General features: G+C 40.9%; 1 protein-coding gene across 1 annotated transcript; it reads right to left on the bottom strand.

Annotated features, from left to right (window-relative positions):
• Positions 1 to 218: 218 nt before the first annotated feature.
• LOC108502930 (collagen alpha-1(XIV) chain-like) lies at positions 219 to 14,227 on the bottom strand. The gene is made up of 5 exons (XM_017826401.1): positions 14,180 to 14,227; positions 10,325 to 10,447; positions 4,533 to 4,649; positions 3,345 to 3,488; positions 219 to 349 (listed from the first exon to the last, which is right to left on the bottom strand). The coding sequence occupies exons 2-5, from the start codon at positions 10,410 to 10,412 to the stop codon at positions 219 to 221; spliced, it is 480 nt and encodes a 159-aa protein (XP_017681890.1). The 5' UTR covers positions 10,413 to 10,447; positions 14,180 to 14,227.
• Positions 14,228 to 21,899: the final 7,672 nt, after the last annotated feature.

The following is a 21,899-nucleotide window of genomic DNA, read 5'->3' as shown; positions in this document are numbered from 1 at the left end:
TTAATAAATTTTTATCTATTCATGGTGATATTTAGTACTTACTTTATAAAGTGGTACAGCAAAACACAGAACTAAAAGCAAACCTCTGTTGTAGCAACTCTCCAATAATCTTGAAAATACTGATTTTTCCCTTTTGTTTAATTTAACCTTGGGAACCAGATTTAAAGTACTGACTTATAGAAAATCTCTACAATGGCCAAGTTAAATAAAGAAGCTGATTATTTTAAGAATATCACATCGGTCATATGTGTTATGATCTGACCTTCTGGAGCTGGTTTACTCGCATTTGTTTTTTCTGGATCCTTCACCTTGGGTTTATTTGTTTCTTTTCTTCTCTCTATATCTTTAACTGAAAAGCAAGAGGGAAAAATAATCAGTGAATCTAGAAACAATGTAGTTAGAAGCATGTCATTTTCTTGTTCCACATGAAGTAGTTGCACACAACTTCTTAAGATACGCTTAGGTAACAAGTGACTGTTTCTGATTTCTCCCTCCCTCCCTTTGAGTTTATTATTTTTACGCAAAGTTCCCCATCCTATCATCACTGAAGTTCTCAAAAGTGACTCTCCTCACACACGAGAGTCCAAATAGTGACATCAGCACCTAAGCCCATGCAGACAAGCTCCCACACTGGAAATATAGTCCAGAAAATTGGCAAAGTTAGCTGGGGAAAGTCCAACATTGCAGAGTTCCACTCCAAGTCAACATAAAAGCACATAAGCCAGCTGTTACACTATCCTCTTCACAGAATCAGCTTAGATCCAATGCCCAAATCTGTGTTCAGGGCACCAAATACTCCCATGAGTGCAAGGTTGCTCCAAAGCTGAGACTTCAACAGCTTCCTGTCCCACAAGTGGGTGGGATACCTCCCTTACTATGTCTCAAATCTCTCACAACACCCAAGCAGAACCCAGCTTGGCTAGCAATTCCTACTATTACATTGGTAGCCACTATTACTAAACTAACAGTCTGAAGGGTTCTGGCAAAATCATAGCTAAAGTCACATATGAGGAAAAAAAACAAAAACAAAAACAACCCCTTCCAAAATTTCCTTAGAATGCTAATGCACACCCCAGCTGCCTTCAATGGCCAGGAAGAGCTTAAAACAATGAATCTGAGAATATCTTTTATAGAAAATAAAATTCTACTCCATTTAAACTCTTTAGTATGACTGACATTCATCCAAGCACGCACTGAGCCTTAGCCAGGACCAAAGTCCCTCTGTGCTACATCATTCAAAAAAACCACTGAGAAGGTGAAAGAAGGTTATCTGTCTCTTGACTATATGAAAGACAGCATCAGCACTCTGTTGTACATAAGTGGAGCCAAAGTGAAATGGATTTAATTCATTTACCAAATACCACATGGAGTATCTGAATCAACCAGGAGTGCTCCAAGTTCCAATCAAAAATATAAGCACAAGACCAAGGTCTTAGGAATACAGCAAGCCATCAAACATCTCAATGTGATCTTCTCAGTGTGATAACCCTTTGCAGAACCCCCAGTCCTTATACTCCAGGTATAGAGGTGAGAACAACACCTCTTCTTACTAACATAGCATAGGTACCTGTGCATCACCTCTGCCTTTAGTGAGTGATTGCAAAACTGATGAAGAAGCAAATTCAAGTCCACAGGCTTGCTGAGGAGAGCTTGGTTATTAGCTGGGTTACAGATACTCTTAGTCAGAGTCTGGGTTTAATTCTTAACTGAACAGGATCCTGACTAAAACAAGAGAGGTCAAATAAGCAGAATAATGTCAGTCAAAAAGGATGCTGTTGCTTAGCCTTCTAAGAGCATGCCTTTGAGAAAAGGTTAAGAGCAAGATGAGGAGATGCTTGATGGCTTCCTCTAATGCTAGTGCTATCGAGAGGCAAGGCTCCGGAGAAATAGTATAAAAGGCTGAAAATGCTCAAAGGAAACAAATTTGTCACATTCTGAGAGAGATTTCTGGATTTGGGAACTGTCAAATTATAACCACATAGGAAGAAGAGACAAGGAGACACTAGTTTTATTCAAATATTTACACTGACAAAAAAATTTATCTAGTGTGTGTTTTTACATCTGCATTATCAAAGGAAAAAAAAACATTGTTCTTAGTTAATTAAATACTATGTACTAGAATAAGAATGTATACCTGGCTATATAAAGAGAAACACTCTTTTAACAATAAAATTTTATTATAGGCTTGAGAACTCTTTGTACATCAGTTACAACCCAGCAGCACTAAAACCATACTTCCAGTGCAAGAAACCAGATGATATTCTCAAAGCTTTTTATACGTTTGACCTTTTTTCATCTCAAGAAATAGTGGCCATGTGTGAGAAAAGGGGGGGGAAACTATAATACAGGGTAACAAAAAAGAAGGATTTGTATATATGCTGTATCTGGTTTTACTCATGCAAGGCATCATATTGTAAAATGAAACTCCAGCCTTATTAAGTACTACATGTTTTCACCTGCAGCAAAGAGAGTATACTAAATAGAGCACTACCCCATATTCTTAAATCAAGCTGCCAGCTCTACTTTTCCTAAAGAGTAAAGGTCATTTAAAAACCAGCCACACCTAGTATTATAGAATTTGCTCTAGCCTTCTGTGGGCTTCTCTTTAATGCTAAAGTAATCTGTGGTTTGTGGGTTTCTTAAATAGGACAGAACTTAAGGTACTACACACAGTTGTAGTGATGAAAAGCTAGAAAGACTTCGACACACACCACACCAAGCACTCAGCATATTTTATCTTGTGCTGGTTTTAAGAGAAAGACAGTTTAGCAGTGACAGTGAGAAATGTTCAGTGTCAAGGGAATTCAACTTTCAACTGTAGGCTTTCAACTGTACTCCTACACTGTCACATTTTTGTCTTTATGGACCAAATTCATGTTTAACATGAAGATCAAGATAAATCAGTTAAGACATATATATATACACACATCAGTAAAAATTCAGCCCTTCAAAGTATTTAACTAGCAACTAGTTGCCAATTGGCACAGCTATAACAGTGTTTTACTAAAAAGGAAATTTTTTAAGTATCAGAATATAGCACTTCCCTTCTTTTTACTCACTGAAGATTCTTTCCACAAGATACCAGGTAGTTTCCTAATGGATTGAGGAAGAAAGGGACACCAGTCCAATGGAAACAAAGATAGCCCAATGGAAGAATCTCCTACACAATCAGTTCAGGCCTCCAGTTGTATTTGAACCACTTAAAATCTGTGGCTTTTAATTACCCTTCTACCACAGAAGAAACTGTTTTTCCATTATCCCCTTTCTGTCAGACTTGTTACCATTTCAAAAGTTATACTAAACATCTGATAAATTCTGCATGTCAGGCATAAAGAGACACATACTTCTGAACTGGCCTTGTGCTGGCTTACTCTCCTTGTCTTCATTGAATGCAATTATCTGAAGAGCATAGTTTTGATCTGGAATGAGACCTTGAATAATTGCTTTGGTTGCAGTGTTTTGAAGAATTAATTGATTTGTTTTTCCACCTGTAATAAAGAAGACAAAAAAAAGCCCAAAAATACATAACTTTGTCTGCTATTCTTATAGCAGAGCAAATGTAATGACTTAAAAACACCTCAAGCTCTATCATGACCCAAGCATTCCCATTTTTGGGACTATCCATACAGTAAGACCAGAGACCATCCCAAAAAAGCAAGAAGTCAGGCAGTGTAACCACATTTCTTAAATAGAAACACTCTAAGATCTGGGCCTCATGAAATAGCCGCAGTGTCCAGTAAAGATATTAAGAAATGAAACATTTAACAAAAAGCTGGCATATTTGGTAGCATCATACCCATGCTCTGTGATTGGCTGCCAGTTCCAACCCCATCATACCCATGTAATCTCTGAATACTCTCTTCAACAATTTCTTTGGGCAAGGAAATTCTCATGTATAAATACAAATATTAAACATTTCTCTGTGCATTTATATACATAAAGATTATATACAAACATGTACAGATAGGCATTTTAGCTCTATGTTAAAACTTGTTTCTATATCTAAATTCAAATGTACAGAAGTAGGACCCCTATAGCCCTATACAAAGTAGCCACTTTGTCGTCTACCTTTTCAACTTCCATTCAAAAAAATTTTTATAGGCTGCTTGTTTCTTAATTCTTTTTGATCTTTTCTGGAGAGCTCACTATGGGATAACAGCCAGGGAGATCCACCTCAAAACTCTGACCAAATTAGGGTTCCAATGCTTTCCCTTGAATACTTCCTAGACTTCCTTACACCCCACTGGAAGAAAGGTAAAGGCAGATCAGTCACAATTCCCAAAGACTACATACAAAGCATAACTAGCATTCACCCACTTCTGACACCTTAAGCATTCGATTCACATTTTCTATGCCTGTGACCACCTTTTAGTGAAATCAATCTGTCTCTTCTGTTGACCAGCTGGTCAACTCCATTATCCAAAGCTTGCTCACAGTTTCTTAGTCCTTAGGGAACGACACTAGCCTCCGAAAAGTTTTAAGCCTTAGGAAGACAGTCCTTTCACCTTAAAAGAGAACACACAGACTTTTACCTGAACTTGGAGTGACAAGAAGCTTATATCCAGTGAATTGCCCTTTGGGGGCTTTCCAAGAGATCTGTACACTGTCAGGACTCACTACATTATATCTTAGTCTTGTTGGTGGGGACACTGCAAGTTCGGAAAGAAAACAAGATTTTAAATTCAAATAAAAAGTAACCACCAATTTTAAACAAAAATATACACATATAGGAAGACAACACAAAATTTTAATGATAAAGGATGCAAGTTATTTAAAATGTCACATACATCAGTTTATTAGTTTGTAAAATGACATCCCCAGGTGCACTACTTCCCTCAGACAGACCTTTTATTTATCTCTTCACAAAAACAAACTAAAAACCTAATAGCAGAAGACAGAAAGACAAACCATGTTAGATGTTAAGACTCTAGTTTAGCAAGCAAAGCTGGTAATAAAAATGCTCTTTGTTAATATATGGGAATTAAAATTGCTCTCCTTGCTTACACTGGCAATATGCATGACCTGGACTCCTTCGCCTCTCATTACCATAGGCACTTATCCACATTTCATGTCACTCAGGGCCAAATTTTCAAATCCACGTGAAGAGAGAATAACCAAGAGAAAAGATAGGCATGCACAAGGCAGAGGGAACATAAGCTGCCCAATTTGCAAACCTGGCTTAAGCAGCACAAAGACTTACAGCTGCAAGAACTGCTTCAGTGTTATGAAGACCAGCAAGCATGCACAGGCAAATCAAGATTTTGACCAGGGCAATCTGGATGGTAAGCAAATCTGGCTTCTATTTATATTGTGCCATCGCCTAGGTTTCAAATTGAAGCAGCAGGTGAAATGAATAAAAGCATGAAATGATTGAGAAAGAGGTGATATATCAGTGAAGAAATCCACACAAGAACAAATGTGAAAACTGCCCCGCACTGGTACTGTGATATCAGCAACTTTGTGCCTCTGCACATACACTAGTTTTTCATGGCCTTGCATCCCTCTGCTCAGTCAAGCTCCACTGATGCTGGACAACACTCTACATAACATTTCTGCTCTACTTCAGGGAGGCACATCCCTCCTTCACTGAACAACTGCAGCAGAGCTGCTAGCAGTGCAGCCTGTGGTATCCAAGGCTGTCAATATGGGGAAATCTTCATTCATTTGAATAGGGTTTGGCTCAAAAAGAACAAACTGATCTACAAGGAGAGGCAGCCAGGGAAACTTCCCAGAGGCTGAACTACAGAAAGGGCTAGAAAATCTTAACAAACACCTCCATCAACCTTATTGTTCCTTTTCCTGGTGTCTTCACAGCCCCCTGAACTTTCTCCTTCATTTTTCAAACCCTTGGTGTCTCTGCCACTACCACCCTTTAGGTTCCTGTTAGTAAGTCTAAGAAATAAGGCAAATCTGAAGCAGGGAAGTGGCAGGTTTTTTTCCCCAGTGCTACAATAGCTCTTAATTGACTAGGCTTATGCCCACCATTTGTTGGTCCATTAGATAAAATAAACCAAGTTTTCATTATACTTCTGAAATTTAAGGCACATGGATTACGGCACATGGAGCATCTGAGTCAAGAGGCAGAGTGTGCTAGCCAACAGTCTCTGGCCTCTCCATTTGACCTGCTACAGCCAATGCAGCTCTGGCACCAGCAGCAGCCAAAGACCCGTCCTGAACCGATTACTTTTTCCTACATGCTACTTTTTCCAACAGTTTGGGGGAAGAAAGAAAGAAAGAGGCAGGCTGTATTTTTTTGAGATTTGGGAGTGCATGTTTTTTCATGTCATCTACCATTAAATACATTTTGGATCTTCAAAGTAAAACTCTGGAGATTTAATACAAGAGATGCACTCCCTTGTATCAGCCTCTCGTTCCGTAAGTGGCAGTTTTGTCAGACCAAAGGCAGGTTCTGCAGTTCTCTGCCTCAAGGGACTTAATACCAGAACACAGAAAAGAGAGTACATAAGTATCAGGAGAAGCTTAGTAACACCTCCACACTCTCAAAGAGTTTAGAGAATAAGCTCAAGAAAAGCAAGGGGACAGAAACAGCAGGCAGCACACCAACTCCACACACTCAAAACTGTTCTGATTTGTAGCACTGGGTTTACACCCAACCTGTGCATGTCCTCAGTTGCTGGAAACAATCTTGTCAGACCTTGTCTTCAGTCTGCCTGTCACCTCCCTGAAGATTAGACAAAAAGAGGCTGCAAGCGAAAGTGCAGGAATTGCTGCAAATACAACATCAGTTCTTTGAAAATTTGGCCCTTGTATTGCAAAATGTTTTGCTGGGCAGGTTTCTGCAAGAACATTCAGCATGCTATAATTGTAAAAAAAAAAAAAAAAAAAAAAAGACAGACTATGGCAAAAAGTTTTTAAAGCCAAGCAGACTGTAATTATGGATTACAGTTTTAATTCATTCTCAAGATTCACTGTGTCTTTGAGCTATACATAAATCACAATAAATTTGGGCTGAATGAACCAAGAGTGACAAATCATACTTACAAGTGTATAAATCTGCAATTCCTTTTATTATTTATTTTGTCTCAGGAATAGCAAATAAACTTTTAAATAATGACTGTATGCAAGTGCGAAAATGCTGCAGATTTTACTAGGATTAAGTGATAAATTTGTATGGGGATTAAGAGGCAGAGCAGAGAGCAACAAGGTACCACTAAAGACTGACAAAAAAAAAAACAACAAACATGTCTAAGAATTTCAGAGTTCATTTTCTCTGCCATCTTCTTCCTTCCCCATCATTCCTTTCCATCCTACTTTCAACTTGACAGTTTATGAAAGTACCTTCTAACAAAGAAGCATAGTTCTGGCCTAATTGCTATTAGCCATCACCAAAACAGGTAAATTTTTGAGCCCCTAAAAAACAATCACAGATCTTACAAGCAAAGAAGGACACAATCACCAAAAGTTTTTTTGTTTACTACGGAGTTACAATGTGAAAGACTAGAAAAGTTGTGCCAGAATAGTCTTTACATAACTGGTCAATTTTCACTGGGTACTTTTGGTATCAAAGGCAGCAGTACAGGGGAAGGGACATTCCCACACAGCAATTAACCATAAGAAAGAAAATAATTATTCACTAGACAGATAATCAACTGTGTCTTAGTTGTGCAAAGACTAACGTTCTGGCATAGAGAAGTACATACAGCTAAGGAAGTTAAAAATCTAACACTCGAACAGACAACAAAATATTGATGGGAATTACTACACATTCACCAACCTGAAGAGGATATCTTTATTTCTTTGGACCTTTATTGTCTGTGGAACAAAATCTCACTTCTTGTAGAAAGGGAAAAAAATTAATCGAAGCTGAGTCAGTTAACTGATAAAAATCAGTAGCTAGATCTCGTTAAGTGGTTTTACAGGAATGCAAAAGAGAATGGCCTTCAGCAGCATTAGAGCAGTCACCCAAAAGAAAACTGACAAGTTCAAGACTTTGGTTTATGCCACCAGATAAATTACCACTCCAAACACATAACTCCTGTGGACAACTAGGGAAAGAATGTTTTCAACTATTCCGTATCTTAATGAAAAATACCATAAATCGCCTGTGTACGGTTCTCCAAGACATCCAATAGTCTAAGATTGGATACTAACTAAACCTTGTGGCTTCCAATTCACCTCTGTCATAAGAATTGAGCAAGTTAATATGCACTACAATTACTTAGCAATTACAGTAGTAATGCTACTGTAACATGGAAGTTATTGCTACACAAAGGAAAGTTTCCATCTTTAAATACATTGCTCTCAAAACAAGTTACTTTATGAACAAATGAAAAATTCTGAAGTATTTTTCTTGCCCAGCACTATTTGCATGTCATCATATAAGTAGACAAGAGCTGTTATTTATACGTTACACTGAATGCGGAAGAAACAGCAGTGGTGAAAAAGCAATTGTTGTTGAGTAAAAACTGAATGGCACTATGTGGTTTGTTAGTCATTCGGGCAATAAATGAGACAGAACCACATAGCTCAGCTGAAGGAATAAGTTGTAGCTTCAGGCATGTTGGCTTCAGTCTCCGAAACATATTCTCCTTTCCAAGAAGTCACATTACACACCTTTACCTGAGCACTTTTGCCAAAGGAAGGAAACGCAAGCTGGAACTAATACCAACTCTTCCTACACCTTGGCAGAGCTTACAGTTTCTTAAAACAGACAAACTATTAGTGTTGCATTAAACTGTAAATAGTCAGCTGCACGAAGAGCTTATTGCAAGGAGTGGCAACCTTGAGAACAGAAAGGATTTGAGAAACATCTTACTACTTTAAGTGTAACAAGAAATATTTTTTTTCTGTGAACATAGAACAGAGACTTCATATCACTTCATTCAATAAAATAACAGTCATGTTGGCCAAGGCATTAGTCCACTTAGCTTAATATCACGTGCTGACAGCATTCCACAGCTGATGCTTGCTGAAAGAGTGGAAGAACAAGGGAAGTATTGTTCTTTACTCATCAAGTACACCAACTCTAGCTTCTGCTAGTGTGATTACCATGGAAAAAAGCGTCTCTCTGACCTTCATTTCATTGCATTAATAGTTGGAGAATTTTTTCCCTTTACATATAACTGACTAAATCAAAGTTTAAATAATAACAAGAAGCAAAAGCAAAACAAAACAAAAAAAAAAAAACCAGTGGGGAAGAGAATAGTTTTCCAAGATCGAGGAAATTCACAAAACTTTGTGGAGATGGACCTCAACCCTCAATCCTGTTTTGTAAATCTTAACCATATGTATTCAGACTGAAATACAGAGAAAGGACTAACCATATGCTTTGCTTTATTGGCTCATTAAGTCACAAACATTCTGGACCTCATTTCTGACCAGAACAACTGATGCACTGAACACTGGGATCATATATTTCTTCATTCACCTCACATCGCCGACATCAAATATTACAGCTTACATGTGTCCCTAAGTTCTGGGAGAGGCTCACAGATTCCCAAACATACAAGATGGTATGCTTACCCAGCCCTTTAGTGCCACGCAGACTGGACAAAGCTACTTGCATTTACCAGAACTTCAAAAGCCTCAGGTTGCCAATAGTCTCTGAATGTGTTCATGAATAATGCATTATACAAAACACTTTAAAAGAGCCCCAGGAACAAATTCTGCTCCCAGCTATGCCCATACAGTCTCATAGCAAAGGGATTTCATAAATATAGAGTTGAGAGAAACATCTTTCTTTAGAAATCACAAAAACTCTGGCATTCTTCCTCCCTTCTTCCCCAAGCAATAGGATAAATTTTCTCTAGAAGTCAAGCCACTGTCAATACAATCCAACATGTACGTAAGCCTAACAATCCCAGCAATATCCTTTAATACTCACAAAGGATTTTTTTTTAAAGCTGTAGAAGTAGTCTGTGACATTTAGCAGATCCGTGCAATATGGAATGATATAAGTGTTACAACAGCCACTGTTCCAACAAAGAAAAAAAATAGATTCTATACAAGCTTAATATGATAGCTGATCCTTCAAACCTTCTTGATTACATAGAGCACAGTCACAGCAATTTCTGATCAGTGCTTTTATATAAATAAGAGGAAACAATGTTGTGGATAACTCATTTCAACAGACACAAATTTGCACAAATATTTATGCTATTTGAGATAGTAGGTTCAAAGAGCACACACGAACACGTAATTCTACTCCTCCCTGCCCCCCAAGATCAGCAGCAAAACTCCTGCTTCATTTCAGTAGTACTGGATTCAAACCCTACTAAAAGGAAAGTAACACTTGCATTTGGAATAAAAAACTCTATTTCTGCACATCAGAGTGAAAAGCTCCATCTTCTTATTTATGACTTACCTTGGCCCTGGGCATCACTGATGAAGAAAGCTGTGACAGCCAGAAAAGCCAAGAGGAAACAGCTCTGTATCTCATACCGACAAAGCATCTTCTTCCTCTCAAATATACACAGTATCAGCAGGTCTGAAAACACATAGATCAAAAAGACTTACTCAACCTGCGAAGATAAGGCATCCACTTTAATGAAAATTGTGGGCAAAATCTGGATTCCATTTAAAAAAAAAATAGGAATTTATCACAATTATCAGTGGATCCAAAATTTCCAGGCAATAATTTTATAACCAAAGCATATTTTACCTGAAAGGGACAAAGAACTGCACTTGGGCTACTCAACAGTTCTGAAAACTTGGCCCAGATAAAAAGAAACAGTATATTCCTTGCTAAGTATACACAAGTATTGGAAATAGAGTATGTTAAGCACAACGAGGTACAACATGTATCTCTATATAACCCAGTGTTGCAGCACCTGATTATCAAGATACCTGTGGTAAAGAACTCTGAAGTTTGTAAAAAAGGTAGAACTTTGTTCTGAAGGAACACAAGTCTTCTTTGTCCTCTACAGCCTACTTGTTTTCCTTTTTCTACCTTATTTAACTTATTGTGTGCTCTCTGTTGTACTACCTGCACTCACAATAGGTAATATCATGATCAAAACCATTTGCTCTAACCTGATCAGTTAGGAACATCAACACTTTAGAATGTAGCAGTATATGAACACTCAGTGTAATCCTAGGTGAACTAGTTGGGTTACAGGAAGCAATTCTGGTGCTAAAGAACAAGTTCGAGAAAGGATCACTTATCTGTCCACAGTAGATACCTCAAAAACAGTACCAATTTCATCATCTGAACCTGGCCTTTAACACTTCCGAGTACAGTTATTCAACACACACAGAAGTATCTCTCAAGATACATCAACATGTTCCTAACATTGTACATTTATCTATCACTCAACTTTAATGCACTAGTTTTAGTTGATTTTCTGAGCCAAGAAGAATTTTTGCTGCCCTCTCCTGTTAGAATTCTACAGGAGAATCAAATTAAGATAATTAATAGTAGATTTCCTGCTGTCAAAGAGACAGCATTTGAAGGCTTATGGGTAAATTTGGGTAAATTTTGGTTTATGTATTTCTGTGTTGCAGGTTCCTCCCATTCACCTCCTGTGTCATTTTCTCTAATATGCCCATCATACTATCACCGTATTTGCCTTCCATGTTTTCCTTCACTACTGAGGAAGGCACCAAAGCGACTGGTTTAACCACTATCTAATATAAAAAGCAGATTGAAGCATTTAAACCATTATTAAACAGATAACATGATAAAATCTACATTTCCTTCTCTTTTCAAGTATTTACAATCTGCCATAGTTATCTCAGGACTTGATAGGTCTCCTGTCACACATTCCAGTCATTAATGCTTGATATAATTCCTAGAAATATATAGGGGGGTTATACATGGTAAATTACATCTCTGCAGGAGGCTATCAAAGTTTTAGCCAACAAATTTCACATTACTTAAACACATATTTTGAATCAATCTCTTACAGGGCAAATCTCTTAAGACAGAGGCAAGTAGCTAGATCCAATAAAAGAGATGTGCACCAGAAACTTATATATTGGTATGCCTGGTTTTTAGGGCACATCCTCCAGACAGAATTCTGAAGCATGAGCAAAGTGCCCAGGCTTCCTACTACAAAGAGTCAGACACCCAAGGACCACAGTCAGTAGACAGTTGCCTACTGACAGGCAATGGGAAGAATGAAGTCTTAAAACAGTCTGAAATCCATCCTTTGTGCATCTCACATTGCGTATTTATTCTTCTACCCTCACTCAGGAATACACCTGGATTAAGTAAATATAAACTCTTCAAAGAACAGAATATAACTCATTCTTCCATGTAGTCATCACTAATGATGTGGGGATTTCTTTCCATGTAATAACCCAGACATTAAAATATTCAGTCCCAGTGGTGGTTTAATTCCCCATCTGCTAGATTTGATATAAACCCTCCTCCCAAATAAGAGCTATAAATACTACCTGACTAGTAATCCTGTGTAGAAACATTCTCCGCTGCTCCTTTTAGAGAACAGCAATTGTGCAGAGAAGTAAGATTTATTGGGACAGACAGAACTGGTGCTGGATCAACTAGGTACAAGTTCACCTCTGCAATGATCTGCACATAAAGTTCACTCAACCAGGAAAGGCAACTACCCGTCTGCAGCCACCTCGTGGCTGACATTGGCTGGGACTAAAAAGAAATATCCTATTCTTCCTGCTTTATATATATATATATATATACACACACATATATATATATATATATATATATCACCTTTCAGTAAGTATTTGGTAAATCAGTTATCTGTCAGAACAGCGCTGGGAGCAGACACCAAACTCCCAAACCAAGAGCCCTGCCAAGAGGTGAGCCTCCCGCCCCGCGAGCTCGCAGCTCCTCTCCCAGCTGGGCTCCAGGACGCCTGCCTGGGATCAGGGCCCTTCTCCTGAGGTAACAACCTGCCCTCGAGAGCTCCCAGCCGGGATAAACGCCGCACACATCCTTCCGAACCGCCCTGGCTGCGGACGTGCACTCAGCGCAGGGGAGGAGGCTGAGCCGCCTCCACACAGCCCTGGCTCTTTCCCCAGGGCGAGCAGGTTAGTCTGGGTTGTTTTTTTTTTTTCCTCCTCTCTGAGTGTCTTGTTACGGAGCGGCGCGGGAACAGCCACGCGTACCTGTCCACGTCCCGCTGGCCAAAGTCACAGCACAACCTCCTCCGGCCCTACTGGGGGAAGGCTGCGGAGGGACCGGGGCGAGGCGGAGCCCCGGCCGTGCCACGACCCGCCCGCCTCCCCAGTGCGACCCAGCCCGGCCCAAGAGGGGCGGCTCACGGACGTGGGAGCCCCAGGTCCCAACTTCCTTCGGGGCGCTCCCCACCATCAGCACCCACTCGTGTGAAACCGCCCCCCCCCCCCCCCCAGGTGAAGGGAGGGACAGCGGGGAGCTCGTTGTCGAGGAATGTGCCCCCCTGAAACCCAGGGGCTGCCGGCGGGCGGGACCGAGCTCACCGTCCCGGGCAACCCCCGCTGGGATAACATCCCCCCTGGGCACTGGGTGTGCAGAGCTGGGGCAGAGCGACCCGTCCCGACGCGCCGCGGCAGCGAGCGAGGGAGACAGGCAGGATGCACCCGCGGCGGGACGCAGGCATCAGCCAGACCCTTCGTCACACCACCACTGAGACTAGCTGGGGTTTTTTTAAATTATTGTTATTTTTAAAAGTAACGCCTTTGCAGGAGTTTCTAAGGGGGTTCCCCGCCCCAGCCCAGGCTCGCCACTTTCCACCTCTCCATCTCCTCCTCTCTCACCCCATTGTCCCCCCGAGGTTCCGCTCCCGCCGCCGCGGGGGTGGCCGGGCAGGTGGGCGGGAAGCTTTCCCGTTCCCGCTCCTGCCCCGACCCCAGCCCGCCTCCCCCGGCCCCCGAGGGAGTCGAAGCGGAGCTCACACCGACCTGTGCGGGCATCGGCCGCGGAGCCGCCGGCGGGGAGCGGCCGCTCGTTCTCACGGGGGGCTGCGGGTGCTGAGGCGGCTGCGAGAGAGCCGCTTCCCTCCCCGCTGTCCGCTCCGCATCCGATAAGGCGAAAGGGGAGCGAAAGGAGGCGGGCAATTATAGAGCAGAAGGTGGAAAGAAGGGGGGGGAGAGCCACGAGCGATGCCTGAGATCCCACCCTCCGCCCCCGAGCCCGACTCCCGCGGCGGGGGCGCGGCCAGGTGCGCGGGAGGCAGGGCCGGGGGGGGGGGCACGGGCAGCGTTCCACGGGCAGGTGCTGAGCTTGCCAGTGCCCTTCGTCTTCTGGGTTTGTTACCTGTTAACTCATTTTCCTCTCCCCGAAGTTCCTCATTCACTTCGCTTATAAATGATTTAGAAGGTGCCTATTCTGCAGTACGCCTTGGAATGCAAGTATCCCCCCACGCCAGCTATTGAGATGTGTGGATTAGTGATTCATCGGGGAAATATTTATATTAAAGTGTTCCAGCACTTGTCTGGCTTAGTATAAACCTTGATTAAAAGTGTTGTAGTACATTTGTACATTTTTTGCCATATGCATGGACACTGCAGTGGTACATGGAATTGCAGAATCTATATTCCTGTAGAAATATGAGTTACTCTGTGGTATACCCTACTGAATTTACAATTAAGGCTACTACTCACAAAGTTTGTAAGTTCTGAGAATTTAAGAGGTGAATGAAAATATTCATTACAACATACCTGGTCATCTGTGTAAAATTACAAATGAAACCACCGAAGGACTGCAATTAAGAAACAGGCGTAGGTGATATAGAGATGTGCATCCTTTCTTAGTATAAATAGGAGCCCCTCCTAGGGAAGGAGAAGGCAGTAACTCTCAGGGAGATGACTTTAACTAACTGTAAACCAGGACCTTCAGCTGCTGAGTAGGATTCCCAATCCTGCAGACTCTCGCCCAAATTCACAGTGCACAGATATCTTTCCACTGAAACTGCAGAAGTGTTTGACCTTCAAAGAAACTCTTTTAATCCAGTTGTTTTCTATAGCAAAGTTTCAAAAGCATTCCCAGATCTAAAAAGCATTTACCAGATTCCTAGTTCCTGTCACTTGTAGTTATTCTACTGCACTGCCAGCTGTGTGCAATGGCCAGTGATCATACCAGTCAAGTAGAGTAGCTTGCAAGACAACAATTTCTCTGAAACAATAAGATGTCCAGCTCATTGATGCTAAATGCAATACAGTTTGTACCTTTTCAGTCCCCAACTTATGTATTTAGCTTAAAAGCAATTTCCAGAAAACCAGGAAATGGAGCATAGAATCATAGGATCATAGAACATACTGTATTGGAACAGGATCATTGAATCAAACTCTTAGCCCTGCACAGACCATCCCCAAGAATCGCCATGTGCCTGAGAGCACTGTCCAAACACTTCTTGAACTCTGTCAGGCTTGGTGCTGTGACCACTTCCCTGAGGAGCCTGTTCCAGTGCCCAACCACCCTCTGGGTGATGAACCTTTTCCTGATATCCAACCTAAACTTCCATTCACACAACTTCAGGCCATTCCCTCGAGTCCTGTCACTGGTTGCCACAGAGAAGAGATCAGTGCCTGCCCCTCCTCTTCCCCTCATGAGGATGTTGAAGACTGCAATGAGGTCTCCCCTCAGTCTCCTTTTCTCCTGGCTGAAGAAACGAAGTGACCTCAGCTCCTCCTCATATGGCTTCCCCTCCAGACTCATCACCATCCTCGTGGCCCTCCTTTGGACACTCTGTAATAGCTTAATGTCTTTTTACATTGTGGTCCCCCAAACTGCCACAATATTCAAGATGAGGCCACCCCAGTGCAGAGCAGAGCAGGACAATCCCCTCCCTCGACCAGCTTTGCCTGGTGCTGCTTTGCCTGATGCCCCCCAGGACATGGTTGGCCCTCCTGGCTGCCAGGGCACTACTGACTCATATTCAACCTGCCATTGACCAGGACTACCAGGTCCCTTTCTGCAGTGCTGCTCTCCAGCCTCTCATTCCCCAGTCTATACACACAACCAGGGTTGCCCTATCTCAGGTGCAACCCTTGTTAAACTTCATATGGTTGGTGATTGTCCAGCCCTCTAATTTATGAAGATCTCTCTGCAGGGCCTCTCTGCCCTCAAGGGATTCAACAGCTGCTCCCAATCTGGTTTTGTTGGCAAACTTAGTATTCCTTCGAATCCTGAGTTCAGGTCATTAATGAAGATGTTGAAGAGCACTGGGCCGAGGATGGAGCCCTGTGGAACCCCATTAGTGACCTTGCACCATCCTGATGTCACCCCATTCATTGTAACTCTTTGTGCCTGACACGAGGCAGTTGCTCACCCATCATGTAACATGGTTATCCAGCTGTGTGCTGGACATTTTGTCCAGAAGGATGAGAGACACATCCTTTGTGTGATACTGTGTCTGTGAGAGACCCAGTATCACACAAACATATTACATCTACAGGCTTCCCTTGATGGATCAGTCTATTTCCAGTGCTCTTGAGGAGACAGTAAATGTAGAGGTAAATCCATGACTGCTTGCTGGTTCATATATGTCAGGGTAGGACAAGGAACAGCCTGCCAAAGGGAGCATCCAGCTCCCTCTCTTTATCTTTCTTTTTTTTTTTCCCCCTCCTCACAGATTCATAATGTGGTATCCGAAGTCCATGAGCACCATCATGTGGCTGCAGCTAGTCAGAGTACTGTGAGAACAGTAAAAGGTCCTGAGGATCCCAGTGGTGGGTAAATAGATTCTCTAACTCTTTGTAGCCTTCAAATGACTTTATACTTTAATTTTTAATCCCCTGTTTGCATCAGAATTGAAATTAATATTTTAAGTTTATGCAAAGTGTGTGCTTTCAAGAGTAAGATGGCTGATTTTATTAATATCGGTTTACTTTCCTGATTTACAATGCTACTTTTACACTATTTGATCACTTTTAGAGTTAATGATGCTTATTACTGTTGAGTTTACTCAGCTTTCTCTGGAAGGCACCTTTAACCTCTTTACGTAATTCCAGGGAAGAGCTTATGTTGTTCACAAGTTCAAGGTAAAAGTTAAAATGTAAAGCTTCCTTGAAAGAGTTTGTATAAGGTGCGTATCTGGAAATAGAGCAAGATCAAAACATGCTTAATATTAATGTACAAATGATTTACCACTGTTTCCTTCTTGTGTTCCATTAAAAAAAAAAAAAAGACAAAAAGCCCACCACACTGATTTTTAAGAGTAAATTTACTGAATATGAATTGGCCTCATGAATTTACCTTCCACTATTTTGAGTCAGACAAGCCTCAGTGATTTCAAAAGAACAAGAACTATTTACAACCACCACATTTTAAAAGTATTCACATCAGCAAGATACGGACCATCCTTTGCTTGGCTAGTATAGATTCCACAAAATTTCTATAAATAGGATTACATGGCAATGATATTGAAAATACAGCTGGGAATAATTCCACTAATCCAACACAAGAACAGAATTAGTGCAGGCTCGTGACCACAAAGTGAGCTGGCTGAATATGTAATGATGTGATTGAACCAAGTAATGGACCACCGACAGCAATACTTGTGTGAACTAAACATAAACCAAAATAATAGATGATTTTGGTGAGTGTGGGGCAGAATTGCACTGTAATTATCAATCTTTATCTTTTTTTTAAATATCTTCTGCTTTTTAGGATATACTTAGAATATTTCTCTGACTTTTTTGATATAATAATGAATGCAATATATACCATTTTTCACAAGACTTGGGAAATGAGAATATCAAGTTTGGGGGATATTTGCAAATGGTAAATAATTAAAAACTAATTGCATCTTTTATTCTTTTATTAAAATGATGTGTTTAAAGCTGTCTAGCATTTTTAACTCCTAAACTAAAATATCTTACAAAGAGATGTACACTTTTAAATTCCCTTTCTCCCCTAGCATCCAAAAACTCTAGTCACATTCAAAGATTTGAATCACTCAAACTAGTCCCTAGGCAAAACAACAATTCATAGATTTTTTTAATTATTTTTTTTTGCTATTAAAAAACCTAAAGAACACAAGAACAGAGGTAATACTTGAGATGATGCATAGCTGTCTTTTACATTTTGTAAATATTATTGAGTATAATGGAACATACAATGCTCCTTGAAAAGTGGTTTGCCAAGATCAGTCTGTCAACACTTCCAGTAATTAGGTGATCTATGAAGTCATGCACTGAGAGAGCAGAGAAGGACTTAAAACTGTATTCTGCCCAAATTAAAAATAGAGAAAAAATATCTTAATTGTGATCCACCTTCTCTAATATAGTCATATTAGTCATATTAGTCATGCATGTTTACTTTTTAATTTTTCTCTTTGTTAGTTAAGACAATTTCATAATTATTTTGCGATATAAATATGCATTAAAATGACTTCTGAAAATGGTAGCTATTTTTTGTGAAATATTTTTTTCTAGTGGCTTTCTTTGTGCTACAACTATTTCTCTGATATCAACCCCACAAATGTGACTTTTTACATCTCTGTTTTTAGGTAGGACTGTCAGAGTAGTCCAGCTTTGCTTCATTATTGGTTGACATGTCAGATGAGTCATTTTCATTTCCTTGATACTTTTTGGATTTCAGTGCTGTCAGCACTTTAGTGAGCTGCTAGGTTTATTCATCTGAAGCTTATTACACATAATGAGGTAAGTGAAAGGTATGCATAAGAAACCAGATTGATGCCATGACCACTGAAGTGTAACTGTTCATGTTTAGGGTTGGTCTTGCTCCTCCAAACGTGCAGAAAAGAGAGCAAAACTGCGCAAAGGGAGCACAGGGAGATGGAAAAAAAACCAAATATTACTCAGTCATGTATTTTTCTGTTCTCTTCTCAGTAGGAGGGTTGGTTCCAGAAGGTAATGGGAAGGATGACAAGGTTAGTGTTTCATAAATTTTGTTTTTCATTCTGTAGTCAAACTAGATCTCTTCAGATTTGTGAGGTGTGATTGATCTATCCCGTGTTTATACTTCATCATCTGAGCTAGTTTCTGAGCCCTTGTGTGGCCAGTGGAACAACCATGGCTGTATGAGCCTGGCAACATGGCCAGGAGCTACTTTCCTCCTTCTTAGCCTCTGACATGTGCAGCTTATCCAGATCATTTAGGGGAGGGAGTCCAGTCACATGTTAAAATCTGTGAGCAGAGGGGAGGCTGAGTACAGCTTGCTGAGAAACTGAAGATGCTAATTCCTGCACCTACAGCCTCCTCAGAGCTGAGCACCAGAGAAGTGATGCTATCCTCTGATGTGCCTATGTGCTCACAGGGCAGGAGCCCCTCCTACCTCACTGGACAGGGAGGGCTCGTGTGTGCTCTTTCTCCCTCAGGATGCAAGGACAAGGAATTTCCTGGTCTGTTTCTGGGCAATGTTCTGGATCCATGAGCATTACGTGGGATTGCAGAATCTCTGGAAAGCGCCTCTGGAGAACATCTAATCCAGCCCCACTCTGTTCAAGGAGTGTCAGTTAGAGCAGGTTGACCAGGGCTATGTCAAGTTGAGTTACAAGTATCTCCAAGAATGGAGACTCCACAGCCTCTCTGGGTGACCTACTCCAATATTTGACCACTTTCACAATGAAGAAGAAAAAAAAAAAGCCAAAACACAAATGTTTTCTTGCACTCAGATGGAATTTAATGTGCTTCAATTTGTATCCGTTGCCTTTCACCCTGTTGCTTGGTACAAGGAGAAGAGTCTGGCTCTCTTTTCATTCCCTCCCATCAGTTATTTATTTATCCATATGGATAAGATCTCCCTGAGTCTTCTCTTTATGAGAGATGCTCCAAGCCCTTAACCATCTTCATAGTCTTTCACTGGACTCACTTGAGTACTTGACCCAGCATCCAAATGCAGTCTTGCCAAGACTGAGTAGAGGGGAAAGAACACCTCCCTCAGCCTTCTGTCGGTGCTCTTCCCTGTGCAGGCCATGAGGCTGTTTGCCTTCTTTGCTGCAAGGGCACATTCCGGGCTCATCAGCAGCTGTGTCCACCACCCCAGGGCCTTTTCTGCAAAGTCAGTCAGCCACCAGTGTGTACTAGTGTCTGAGGTTATTCCTCCCTAAGGGCAGGAGCTTGCAAATCCTTTTGCTGATTTTGATGATGTTCCTATTTTGCTATTTCTCCTGCTGAGTGTGCTCCAAATGGTATCAGAACCTTCTTAAGCATCAGACACTCCTCTCAGGTTTTTTACTATCTGCAAACTGGTTCAAGGTGCATTCTCCACCATTGACCAGTCCAGTAATGAAGAGTCAAAAACAGTACTGGGGCCAGTATCAACCCCCTGGGTAAATCTCCAGTGATTGACCTCCAGTTGGACTTCATGCTGCTGATCAGAACCCCTTGAGCCCAGAAATTCAGCCGGTTTTCAATTCACGTCACTGTTCACTTATTTAGCCCGTGCCTCATCAGTGTGTCTGTGAGTAAGTTATGGGGAAAAGCATTACTAAAGATTGCAGTCAAAGTGCAAAATCTGTGATCACTGCTCCCATTTGCTCCCAGGCTACATGCTGAGACTTCATCGACCATCTCGAGAGAGCGGCGAATCTGGTGGGCAGGTCCTGGGACACTGCCAGCATGGAGGTAGGGTGCCCTGAGTAAAGAAGAAAGACTAGACTTTGTGATGTTTGGATGTACCAGCACCTGGAAATAGGTAGGTACAAATACAACATTTGCCTGGCAAAAGCTCTCTCTGGAGTATGCCGCACTGCAGAGTAAGTTGCAGCCCACCAAGGGTACAGTGTAACACAGAGAGGGAAGGATTCCCCCATTTTTTACTGAATAAGCAAAAAAGCTACAGATTCTGGCTGGCTGTGCAAGAAGTAATTTTCTTTGGAATGAGATCTTGGCTGAAATGAATATTTAAACCCAGTAAGTGCTGGAAGCTATACCATGGTGGTCTCTGTAATAAATACCGTGAGTAACGAATGCAAAAGGTGTCTGGAACAAGGAAGAATTCTTTTCCAAATAGCACATATCTTAAGCTATTACCTAGAAGAAGCAGAGTTTCTTGTCCATTTCCTACTGAGCTTCTGCTCTGAGCTCCTACCCTACACACCCTTGAATGCTGTAATTACACATCTCTGGTCTGCCTCGATCTACTTTAAGAACTTTTCTAGTACACGTTTGACATGAGGAACAAGATTGATTAAGTGCTGTTCAATGATCTGTCTTTCCATCTTGTAGATTACTGAAAAATTAAATTTTCCATTTTTCTAATCTGCAATTTTTAGAAAAGCATGTCTATTCATTAGACTCTGAAAAATAATTAAGATTTGTCCTAGAATAATATCACATGACGACACATAGGATTTTTTATGCCACTGAATAGACACCCGAACAACTCTCTCCTTTCAGGTAGTACTTCATATTGCTCACAAATTTTATTCATCTAAACTGATTCCTTTGTTCAGTTTTAAGCAGCCTGGTTCTCTTTGCTGCTTTTGTTTTAAGGGATTCGAAGTGGATGATGAAAGTCAGAGGTGGGTACTTTGTTCCCCTACACATTTTCAAGTGTTACGATTGGAATTTTCAGGAATAGACTTAGTTTTCCAATATTTTTTTAAGCATATGTTAAACTTATAAAGTTATCTTTCCAGGAATAAAATATTGAATTGACCTTAGCAGAAATTTTATTAAAGAGAAATGGTACTGTGATTTGCATTACTGTGATTGCCAAAGAAAAGGCAAAAAAATTTTTGTAAAAAGTTTTTGTAAAAAATCGTAGCCTGTGTTTCAGAGTAATAAAAATGTGAATAGAGAAAACTAAGAGAAATATTTATATTTTTATTTGCTGCAATCAGCTTAATAAAATTACCCCCACTCAAATACTCACTGAAGAAACTGAGTATGCCTTCCATATTTATATTTCAGGGGCATTTAACTGTCAGTACTTTTTCCAATACATATCAATACTAAAAATCAGTATACTGGAAATCTCACTTTGTCAGATATGAGGAGAAGAATTTACAGCAGTTAGAAACATTTTTTTTCAGCTGTGAAGCAATAACAGAGGGGGGCAGTCTTGG

Source organism: Lepidothrix coronata, unplaced genomic scaffold (assembly GCF_001604755.1).
Source record: "Lepidothrix coronata isolate B3197 unplaced genomic scaffold, Lepidothrix_coronata-1.0 Scaffold126, whole genome shotgun sequence".
Classification (NCBI taxonomy): domain Eukaryota; kingdom Metazoa; phylum Chordata; class Aves; order Passeriformes; family Pipridae; genus Lepidothrix; species Lepidothrix coronata.
Note: the sequence above shows the minus strand (reverse complement) of the source record. Positions and strands in the feature narration are given on the sequence as shown.